The sequence below is a fragment of the Tupaia chinensis genome, unplaced genomic scaffold (assembly GCF_000334495.1).
Source record: "Tupaia chinensis unplaced genomic scaffold, TupChi_1.0 Scaffold000258_1, whole genome shotgun sequence".
In the NCBI taxonomy this organism is placed as follows: Eukaryota; Metazoa; Chordata; class Mammalia; order Scandentia; family Tupaiidae; genus Tupaia; species Tupaia belangeri.
Window position 1 is genome coordinate 110423 of NW_006159738.1, and position 10765 is coordinate 121187.

At 63.8% G+C, this 10765-nt stretch overlaps 1 protein-coding gene across 1 annotated transcript; it reads right to left on the reverse strand.

Moving 5' to 3' along the window:
* Window positions 1-31: 31 nt before the first annotated feature.
* On the reverse strand, window positions 32-10749 carry RFLNA (refilin A). Its single transcript, XM_006149226.1, is given in 3 exon segments — window positions 32-513; window positions 1128-1234; window positions 10456-10749. Coding segments are annotated over 3 exon segments (645 nt in total). The 5' UTR covers window positions 10657-10749; the 3' UTR covers window positions 32-176.
* Window positions 10750-10765: the final 16 nt, after the last annotated feature.

The window sequence follows — 10765 nt, forward strand, 5'->3', positions numbered from 1 at the left end:
TCGGGTGCTCCACACGGACGGGGTGACAGGTGGCCGGCTTGCGGGCAGGGTGGGCGGCAGGGCAGCCTCGGTCCACATCGCTCTCCCGGCCGCCTCCCAGCCTCCCTCCTGCCAGGTGCCGGCCGAGTCTATGAGGCCCATCCTCCAGCCCATCGCCGCCGGGCCGGCCCCAGGTGTTACGGCGTGGCAGCGGGGCCCAGGAGGTGGGGGCCGGGCGCCTGGCACAGCTGCAGCTCCACGCGGGAGGAGAACCAGCGGCTGGGCCGGCCCAGGCTGCAGTGCAGCGTGGTCCGGAAGCTGGTCCTGGCGCGCTTGGGGAAGATGACGGTGGTGCTGCGGAAGTGCAGGGCGGGCAGCCGCGGCTCCAGGGTCAGCTGGCTGCGGTAGCTGCGCCAGGTGCAGTTGGGCGCGGCCACGATGGTCTCACTGTAGGCCGTGACTGTGGGCACCGGCACGTAGAAGACCTTGTCCCGGAAGTGCTACTCCGAGGCGTAGGTGACCTCTGAGTTGCAGCTGGGGGGGTGGGGGGCAGCGGGAAGTGGGTGAGCCCAGGGCGGCAGGGGCCACCACCCGCACGGGCCCTCGGCGGACAAGGCTCCTCCGAAATACCAGGGTCAAGGGGAGGCTCGGGGCCCAGGGTTCAGGAGCCTTGAGACGCACAACTCGACCCCGCTTGGATCTTGAATTGGGGGAAATAGGCCACACAGGGCCATCCCCGGGCCAGCACGCCACGTGTGGAGAGGGTGGCTGGATCCCACCTGGCCGGCCGCAGTTCCGGGAAGGAGCTGCAGGACGGTGTGTGTGAGGTTGGGTCGGTCCTCACAGCTTCCTGGGGGCGGGTTTCACGTAGCACTCAGCCCGGTGGGGAGAAGGGGACTGGGAGTGCTGAGTGGGCCTGGGGGTGGCCTGGGGGTGGCCTGGGGACCACAGGGGGCCCCTCAGAGGCTGTCAGCTTCACGTCTGGCTGGGACTTGGCCACCCCTCGGCAGGAAGCAGGAGCCCCGGGCCCTGAGGGGCTTCCTGGAGGTGTCCCCGCCTGGCCTCCAGTCGGGCCTGGTCCCCCGCAGCCTGGGCCCCACTATGGAGCAAGCCCGGCCCGGCCCCCCGCTGAGCCCAGCCATGCTCACCGGATCTCGTGTGTGGGCTCCGGGCTCACTCTGATGCCTTCCCCGAAGAACACCGGCAGCATGCGGCCTCTCGTCTCGGGCACAGGCGGGTTCGGGAGGCGAGGAGGCTGCAGGAAGAGCCAGGGACATGGGGCTCGGTGCTCTGGCCCTCTGCTGGGGGCACGGGGCCTGCCCGCACCTCTGCCCTGGTGGGTTCCAGAGCCTGCTTTGCAGGGCCCACCAAGAAGCCCGCCCAGTGCCCTCTGTGGATTCAGGCCCTCAGGTGCTCACCTTACACAGCCCACTGGACCCCGGCTCCCTGCCAGCAGTCTGCCAGAGAGTTCTCAGCCACTCCAATTTGGGGACACGGCAAGGCCTTCATGCCACGACCCCCAGGCCACCCCGCGCCCTGTTGCCTACTCAGAAGGCTGGCACGCTGTGAGAGTTGGAGCACTGCGCCATCCTCAGATGGGGTCCCAGCCTCCCTGGTGCAGCCGAGGCTGAGGCCCCCTCCGGGGGGCCTGGGATGGCATGTTCTCAGGAGGGGGGGTGCAGCCCCAGTGGCCTACCTGGCACCCACCTCTTCTGGAATCAGCACTGCATGTGCCCGAGGATGGGACTGATTTGGGCACGGGTATGTGACCCGCAGTGACCCAGTAAGAGCCCTACGCAGGTTTTCTGCTGAAGCCATGGGGAACCCCCCCCCCAAGCTGGGGTGGGGTGGGGTGGCTAACTTCCCATCACCTGAGGAAACCCATCTGGAAACAAAGCAACACCAAAGAGGACAGAGATCAATGACACTGAAAGACCAGGCCTCGCCAGTATACCCCCAATGCCTGGATCAAGCCGTGCCTGAAGCTAACCTTCAGTTGCAAGCACCGAAAACATCCGTTTTGTGGCTTAGAACAATTTGAGCTATGTTCCTGTCCTTGTAACTGGAGACTCTTAGGATGGTAAGATAGAATGCCATGCAGAAAAAGCCGTCTACACCTCCCTCAGAATGTACTCCCTTCCCCGTCCCAAAGCCACTCCCAGCTGCAGGTTCCCAAAGCCCCTGGGGCTGTCCTTGGGGTGGCCTGGTCTCTCCTCAGCTCTCCCGGGGTTGGCAGAGGCAAAATAATGCCCCCAGAGATGTCTACACCCTAATCCCTGGGCCTGGGGGTGTGTGAGCTGACGTGGCCGGAGGGACTTCGCGAATGCTATCACACTAAGGAACCTGGGACGGGAGGTTCTGGGCTACCCGGGGCCCAGTGAGCATCCTAGTAGGAGGCAGGCAAGAGGGTCGGGGCCTGAGGGAGGCCAGAGGACGCTGGGCTTTGAGAGGGTGGAGGGCCGCGAGCCCAGGAACACGGGCCCTCTGGGAGCCAGAGAGGATGGCAGCCAGCCTCCGCAGGAAGCAGCCCCGCTGATGGCCGGTCTGGGGACCGCTGGCCTGCAGAGCCGTGGGATAACCTGGTTCCAGCCACTCTGCGTGTGGTAACCTGTTACAGCAGCCGGAAGGGGTGGTCTGTGCGACTGGGCCAAACGACTTCCCTGCCTGGGCCGCAGTCTCCTTGTCCCTGCAGTGACAGAGCACCGCCTCATCAGCTCTGGTACGCCAGAAAGGCACCACCCTGAGAGCCTTGGGTTGGAGAGGGCTCAGGGTGTCGCAGAGCGGGAAAATCCACACCCTTTCGAGCCTTAAAACAATTCTGCTCCCGGGCCAGCAGGGGGCGTGGTGGTGAAGGCGCTGGATCCTACAGGGTAGACTGCAGTTCCCAGTCCTATCTCCAGACCTGGGGCTTGAACATCACACAGGGTGCATGTGCATGCCGCAGATCCCAGAAGGAGAAGAGGAGAAGGGATGCGGCGAGGCTGTTGCCCCCGGGGGAGTAAGCTTTTATTACGCTCTCTCTGTCTCTGTCTCTCTCTGGCAAGCCAAGTGCACCTATGGCAAAAATCTAAAAAAGCAGACCGCACCGCTCCCACCTTCCAGAAGCAGAAGCACATTTCAGAAAACTAAATTAAAAAAAAAAAAAGGAGGGGAGAGGACAGTGACAAGATTTAGGCGCATCCAGCCTCCTCCATGGGTCCCTGTCAAGGCAACTATCACCCCATGACTTGACGTCTATGGAATCAGTCTCTCCCTCCAGAAGCTATCTGAAGCTTGGCATTTTCCCAAATGCACGCAGGTGTTTGCTGAGCACCTACTGTTTGCTGAGCCCCATGTGGATAGGATGAAGCGCAGTACCTCCCCTCTTGCAAGAGGGGGTGACATGTGGCCACAGAAGAGGAAGGGGGATGCTGGGGTGGGAGGGATGGGTGGTGCCAGGTTTCTGGAGGTCATCGTCCCTTCTGCACAGATAGGTGGGACGGCAGGAGGAGGGGGAGACTGCCGAGGCCCCACCCCCTCACCAGGAGACCGATTCCCCGGCTCAGAGCAGGGCACTTCTTTGCGAGGAAAGCCGCTGGGACTTCCTGGAGCTCAGCCCCGTCTGGATTCCTGGGCCCACAGGAATAGAGAAACCGCGTGCCCTCCTGAGGCGGGCGCGGCTGCGCGGCGAGGCAGCCCCTTCCGGCCGGATCTCGCTCCCTGACTGGCTGGCCAGCCAGCAGACATCTCGCTCCCTGACTGGCTGCCAGGCCAGCAGACAAGGCCCGATTCACAGGCCGGCCGGGCAGCCGGAGCTCCGGGCACGGTGCTCCACGAGGCCCTGCTGGGAAAACATGAGCACCCCGCCAGCTGGAAGCGCGGCCCTGAGAACCAGCCCAGCAGGTCCGAGGGGCTGGGGAGGCCCCGCAGGGCCAGGACTGACCTCCGAGCCCCTGGCAGCTCTTCCCAGCTGCAGGGTGGGGTCCCAGCACGAGGGGCGTGCAGGGCTGCGACTCGCAGGGAGGGCACCTCCCACCAGGGACACAGACGCCAGAGCTGGACAGGCCCGTGGACGGAGCCTCCCCTAGAGCCCGAGGGCCGAGGCCCGGCCGACACCTTGCCCTGAGACCTCCTGGCCTCCAGGGCCGTGAGAGGGTTCATCTCCGTGGTTTGAGCCGCCGGTTCCCACCACTTTGTTGGAGCAGCCCTGGGCGCCAGGACGGGCACCCCGAGGTCCAGGCAGTGGCAGAGGTGCCACCTGCTGGGGGCACAGTCCGCCCGTGGGGACAGAGGGCTCGGGGCAGGTCTCCCACTTCGCCTGGAGACCCGGACACTGGCTTTTCCTGAAGATGCAGGTCACAGTGGCCAGTGGCCTCCACACAGGTGCCCCACTCTCCCTAAGAAAGATGAAGGTACCTGGACCCTGCTCCCATGAGGCCAGGGCTGCGACAGGCAGGAGCCCCCTCTGTTTCCTGAGCACCCTAAGATTCAGACGTCATATGGGGGTGTGGAAGCCCAGGGCACTGAAGGCAGGGGACACCCCCCCAGAGCCTCGGCCAGGTGCCCTCTGGGGGCTTCTCCCATGAGCTGGCTCCGCTCGCCCCTCCTTTCCTGCGTGGGAGGGTGTGGCCTACTTTCCTCTCTGCGTGAAGCTGCAGGTCAGGCTGAACGGCTGACGTGGGGCTGCGTAGACAGGGCTTTGGGCTCCCCTGCACTTCCCTGGAGGCCAGCTCACCAGGACTGAGCAGACCAGGCTGAGAGGAGGCGCCTGCACCCCTGGCTTTTCCACCCCGTCTTCCCCACAGCCTCCCTTTCTGCAAACGGCCCCTCCCAGCGGGCCTGCACACCGGGCTCCCTCCCACCTGAGCACACTCAGCCTCCCAGGGACACACCCCGGGCCGAGCCTGTTTCCAGAGTTCATCCATCACCCAGCCACCATCTGTCCACTGTCCATCCGTCCGTCCATCACCCAGCACCATCTGTCCACTGTCCATCCGTCCGTCCATCACCCAGCACCATCTGTCCACTGTCCATCCGTCCGTCCAGCACCCATCTGTCCACTGTCCATCCGTTCGTCCATCACCCAGCACCCATCTGTCCACTGTCCATCCGTCCGTCCAGCACCCATCTGTCCACTGTCCATCCGTCCGTCCAGCACCCATCTGTCCACTGTCCATCCGTCCGTCCAGCACCCATCTGTCCACTGTCCATCCGTCCGTCCAGCACCCATCTGTCCACTGTCCATCCGTCCGTCCAGCACCCATCTGTCCACTGTCCATCCGTCCGTCCAGCACCCATCTGTCCACTGTCCATCCGTCCGTCCAGCACCCATCTGTCCACTGTCCATCCGTCCGTCCAGCACCCATCTGTCCACTGTCCATCCGTCCGTCCAGCACCCATCTGTCCACTGTCCATCCGTCCGTCCAGCACCCATCTGTCCACTGTCCATCCGTCCGTCCAGCACCCATCTGTCCACTGTCCATCCGTCCGTCCAGCACCCATCTGTCCACTGTCCATCCGTCCGTCCAGCACCCATCTGTCCACTGTCCATCCGTCCGTCCAGCACCCATCTGTCCACTGTCCATCCGTCCGTCCAGCACCCATCTGTCCACTGTCCATCCGTCCGTCCAGCACCCATCTGTCCACTGTCCATCCGTCCGTCCAGCACCCATCTGTCCACTGTCCATCCGTCCGTCCAGCACCCATCTGTCCACTGTCCATCCGTCCGTCCAGCACCCATCTGTCCACTGTCCATCCGTCCGTCCAGCACCCATCTGTCCACTGTCCATCCGTCCGTCCAGCACCCATCTGTCCACTGTCCATCCGTCCGTCCAGCACCCATCTGTCCACTGTCCATCCGTCCGTCCAGCACCCATCTGTCCACTGTCCATCCGTCCGTCCAGCACCCATCTGTCCACTGTCCATCCGTCCGTCCAGCACCCATCTGTCCACTGTCCATCCGTCCGTCCAGCACCCATCTGTCCACTGTCCATCCGTCCGTCCAGCACCCATCTGTCCACTGTCCATCCGTCCGTCCAGCACCCATCTGTCCACTGTCCATCCGTCCGTCCAGCACCCATCTGTCCACTGTCCATCCGTCCGTCCAGCACCCATCTGTCCACTGTCCATCCGTCCGTCCAGCACCCATCTGTCCACTGTCCATCCGTCCGTCCAGCACCCATCTGTCCACTGTCCATCCGTCCGTCCAGCACCCATCTGTCCACTGTCCATCCGTCCGTCCAGCACCCATCTGTCCACTGTCCATCCGTCCGTCCAGCACCCATCTGTCCACTGTCCATCCGTCCGTCCAGCACCCATCTGTCCACTGTCCATCCGTCCGTCCAGCACCCATCTGTCCACTGTCCATCCGTCCGTCCAGCACCCATCTGTCCACTGTCCATCCGTCCGTCCAGCACCCATCTGTCCACTGTCCATCCGTCCGTCCAGCACCCATCTGTCCACTGTCCATCCGTCCGTCCAGCACCCATCTGTCCACTGTCCATCCGTCCGTCCAGCACCCATCTGTCCACTGTCCATCCGTCCGTCCAGCACCCATCTGTCCACTGTCCATCCGTCCGTCCATCACCCAGCCACCATCTGTCCACTGTCCAGCCTGTCATTCATCTGTCCAGTGTCCGTCCATCCGTCTGTCCACCCATCCATTTCCTCCCCATCTGCTTACTCGCCCATCCAGCCAGCTGCCCGCTTGTCCTGCCACCCAGCAGTCCACCCGCCCGGCCTTCTGGAATGTGCCGTTCGGAAATACACCCTCCTAGAAACAGACGGGGGTGTCGGATCGGAGGGGAGGGGCTGTGACAGGACCACAGACCCCAGCCGCTGGCTACTGGACAGAGCCAGGGCCAGGGGTCCCACTGCTCCTCTGAGAGGCCAGAGCCAGGACTGTCACCACCTCACCTGCCACAGAGGCTGCCTGCACTCCTCCAGGCAGCCCTCAGACGAGCCTCTGATTTGAAGTGCTAATCTGGCAGGTGTAGGGGCTCACGATGCCTCTCAGAACACACCCGGAACAGTCACAGGCCAGCCCATGGCTAGTGGTTGAAGCAGTCAGCGCCCACGTGGCTGACCGCCAAGTCTGCGTCCCAGGCCCAGTGGCCCGAGACTCATGCTGGGTGTGTGTGCACACGTGCCCAAACTCCTGAAAGGGAGAGCTGGAGAAGGGATCAGCGTGTGACCATGCCCCACGGGGTGCTTACTCGCTCTCTCTCTGTCATGTACGCGCACCGTATGACAATTTTAAACGAGAAAAAAAAGTAGTCTTGAGGACATCTTAAAAAGACAGGGTTTGGGAACCAGCAGTTAGCATAATGGCTATGTCGCTGGACTCCCACGTAGTCGACCGCGGTTCGTGTCCCGGACCCAGTGGCTTAAAACTCACGCCGGGCGGGTGTGCGTGCGTGCCCAAGATCCCGAGAGGAGAATGGAGGAGAAGGGACTGCGGCGTGCCCATCCCGTCTGGGGGATGATTTCTCGCTTTCTGTCTCTCTGTCTCTCTCTGTCTGTCTGGCGAGCGCATGCGCCCTACAGTGAAAATCTCTCCAAAAAAAAAAAAAAGGTAGCACCCTGATTTCCGGCCTCAGTCGGGCCCTCCTGTCCCTCACGTTCCAGCCCCAGCTGCCCCTCAACACGCCAGCACGCCTGCCCTGGCCCTGCCCCAGGGCCTTTGCACCTGCTCTTCTCTGGGACTAGGGCGCACCCTGGCCCTGGAGCCTTTCAGTCCAGCTCCCTGGGTTGTCACAGCTTCCTGTGAACGTCCGGTCCAAGGAGCTCCGCCTCGCGCCCAGCCTTCTGTCCAAAGGCACCACTTAGGCAGATACTGTCCCGCCCACAGAATGCCCGCTCTGTGTGGGCGGGCCTCGCTCACCGCGGTGGCCCGTGCGGGCCCGTCCTGGCCTCGGCAGACACTGGCCAGGCCAATGGCCAAGTCCCAGCTCCTTGTTTCTTGCAGTTCATCCGGAGCATTCCTCTTTTCCGAGATGAGCAAGAAAAGCCCACGGCCGGGACGGGAGGGCTCATTTCTACCCAGCCCGGCCCCAGTGCCCTTTATGCCCTGGGAGGGCGGCTTCTGCCAGCCCCTGCCCAGACCCGGCGTCAGTGGACAGAGGCAAGTCCGGCCTCCTAAGACAAAGCGGGCCGGGAGCTGGTGTGGACAGTGGCACAGCAGGAAAATGCCAGGCCGTGCCCGCAGGGCAAGGTTCGGGGTCACTCCAGAGACCTCCCTGAGTACCCGGGGCTGGCAGAGGCTGGATGGACCACAGTGGGGTGAGTACCCCGTCAGGGGTGCCGACTCTCTCTCGCTCTCTATCTCTGTCTCTGTCTCACAGGAGACATGAGTAAAGGGGTGAGAAAGCACAAGGGTTCTCTGACACAGCGCAGGGCCAGCCGTGAGGAAGGGGACCGGGCTGAGGCTTGGGGACAGAACTGCAGCCCTGCCGAGGCCTGTGCCCCTAACTGACGAGGAGGGCCGCGTGTGCCTGGGTGTCGGATCAGATGCCACCCTGCGTAGCCCAGTGCGGACCCTCTGACACGCATGCCCCAGAGACGCCTGAGGACAGCGAGGAAACTACCAGCCTCTTCCTGGGCATCTGAGACCGTGGGCCCCAAGATACAGGAGAGGTCTCTGTCTCTGTCGAGACATGCGAGACCTGGGGCCTACATTCAGCCTGCAGCCTGGGCCTGGAAAGCGCTGTGAGTCAGGGGAGTGGGAAGGGGAGGGGTGGGGGAGGGGCGCCCTGCCTGGTCGGTAATGGGTCGGTGGGCGGGGCCACAGCTGCAGGCCCCAACAGCCCAGAAGAGGTTGCCCTTGGCAACCACTTCCTCTCTTTTTGATTAAACGCAGCATCTCAAACCCCTTAGGCACACGGGCATTTTATTTTTCAATTAAAATACGCGCACTCCAGGTAGTTAGCTACACGGTACCAGGCAGGGTGATATAAAGTTTAAGACTCTGGAGCCAGAGTCCTCGGGTCACTTAGCAGCTGGGCCACTTCGGGCAACCTGCTAACCCTCTCTGTGCCTTAGCCTCCCCCTGGGAAATGGGGCTAGCGTGAGCGCCCGTTTCATGGAATATTGTGGCCGGCCAATGAGCCAAGCAGGAAAGGGCTCAGGCCGGCCCCGGGCACGTGGGAAGGGCTGTCCGAAAGCCAGGCAGGGTCCCTGTGCGGAAGGGCCCCAGGCCTCCCTTCCCAGCCAGATTTAAAGACCAGGCAGCACCGTTGCACACTTGCCATCCGGCAGCAAGGAGGGGAGACTACAGTCGAGCAGGGTCACCGCGACAAGTCAGCCAGGCTGCTGCCCTGGCTGCCGCTGTCTCGCCGGCACAGCAGAGGCATCCAGAAAACTCTGTAAGGGCTTCTGCTTGTGCGGAGGCCAGGGGCAGCGGCTTCCCGTCCCTTTTCTCCGAGGCCCCATGTAATGCTCCACAGGGATGGACTCCCAACATGCAGCCTGAAAACCCCTACACGCCCCAGCCGAGCTCAAGACCCTTGCAGAAAGCTGGCCCTTCAGGTGCATCCGACTGCAGCAGCCTTGTCCCCTCCATCCATCCTGAAAGTCGCGACACCCCCATCCACTCCTCTGCCCCAGGAAGGAGGCCCCAATTCAAATCCGCACAACCTGGGTCTGAGAGAAGGGTTCCCAAACCGCACACATTGGAATCACCTGGGGCATTTCAAAGCCCCGAGGCCCGCACACTCTCAGTGAGTCCGTGAGAATGCCGGGGGTGGGAGGTAGGCACAGATACTTTTTAAGGAGTCCCCAGTAACCCCAGCGGGCAGCCACGTTTGGGGCCCCTAGACTAAGAGGCAGAGGAGGTGAGGATGAAATGCAGCCCATCAGGCTGGAGGCAGGGCAGCCTGTGGGGGAGGCACTGTCTGCAGGGGGAGGCCCCGGGGAAGGGGGTCCTGCTAGCACGCACACCGCAGGCAGGATGTTAAGGTGTGCAAAGGTCAGGCTGGGGCAGAAGGCACGGAATCCCCGGGATGGCTCCACCTCCCCGGGCCCAGCCTGTCACTCCTTCTCTGCCAGCGGCCAGTGCAGGGTCTCCGGGCAGCCCAGCGCCAGGCTCTGGCAGAGACAAAGCTCATCCCTGACCTGGGCTCCAGCTCCAAAGCACCCTCTCAGCGCCCAGGGAAGGAGGGGACCCTGTTCCGGGTTTGGGGTGTTTTTGGTTTTTGTTCTCAGCTCTGGGGCAGTAAAAGGGACTCGGGTGAGGAGCAGCAGTGGGACCTGGGTACAGAGTGCCCGCTCGGGCTTTGGGGCTCTGCGCCAGCCGCCCCAGGACACCCTCAGCCCTGCCCTCCAGCCCACCTGTTGTTCCTGGCAGTGAGGAGCCGCTTTGGCCGCCCCAACCTACACGCCTGGCCCCCACCTGGGGAGCGTGGCTGCCTGGGCCACCTCCAAGCTGCACGGGTGGGGAAGGAGGCCAGTCCTGGCTCCTGCAGGCGCCCCTGCCCTCGCCCACCCCAGGGCAGTCCTTACCGCTCGGGCCTCGCCGGGTCCGGGGGGCTCTGGGGCGCCGCCCCCGGCGCGGGCGTCGAGAATGCCAGGCGCCAGGGAGTAGAAGGGCGGGCTGGGGCCGGGGCTGGGCGGCAGCCCGGAGTCGGGGCTGTCCAGCAAGCCCTCCCGGCTCTGCTCTTTGGGGCTGTCCTCCATGCCCTGCAGATGCAGGTGGCCCACCATGTCGGGGGGCGCGGGGCGCGGGACCCCGGCTCTTCGGGGAGCTCCTCCACCGCGCTCGGGCCTGGGGCAGGCGGCAGTGGGGCAGGGGCTGCGCGGCCGGCGACCTGCG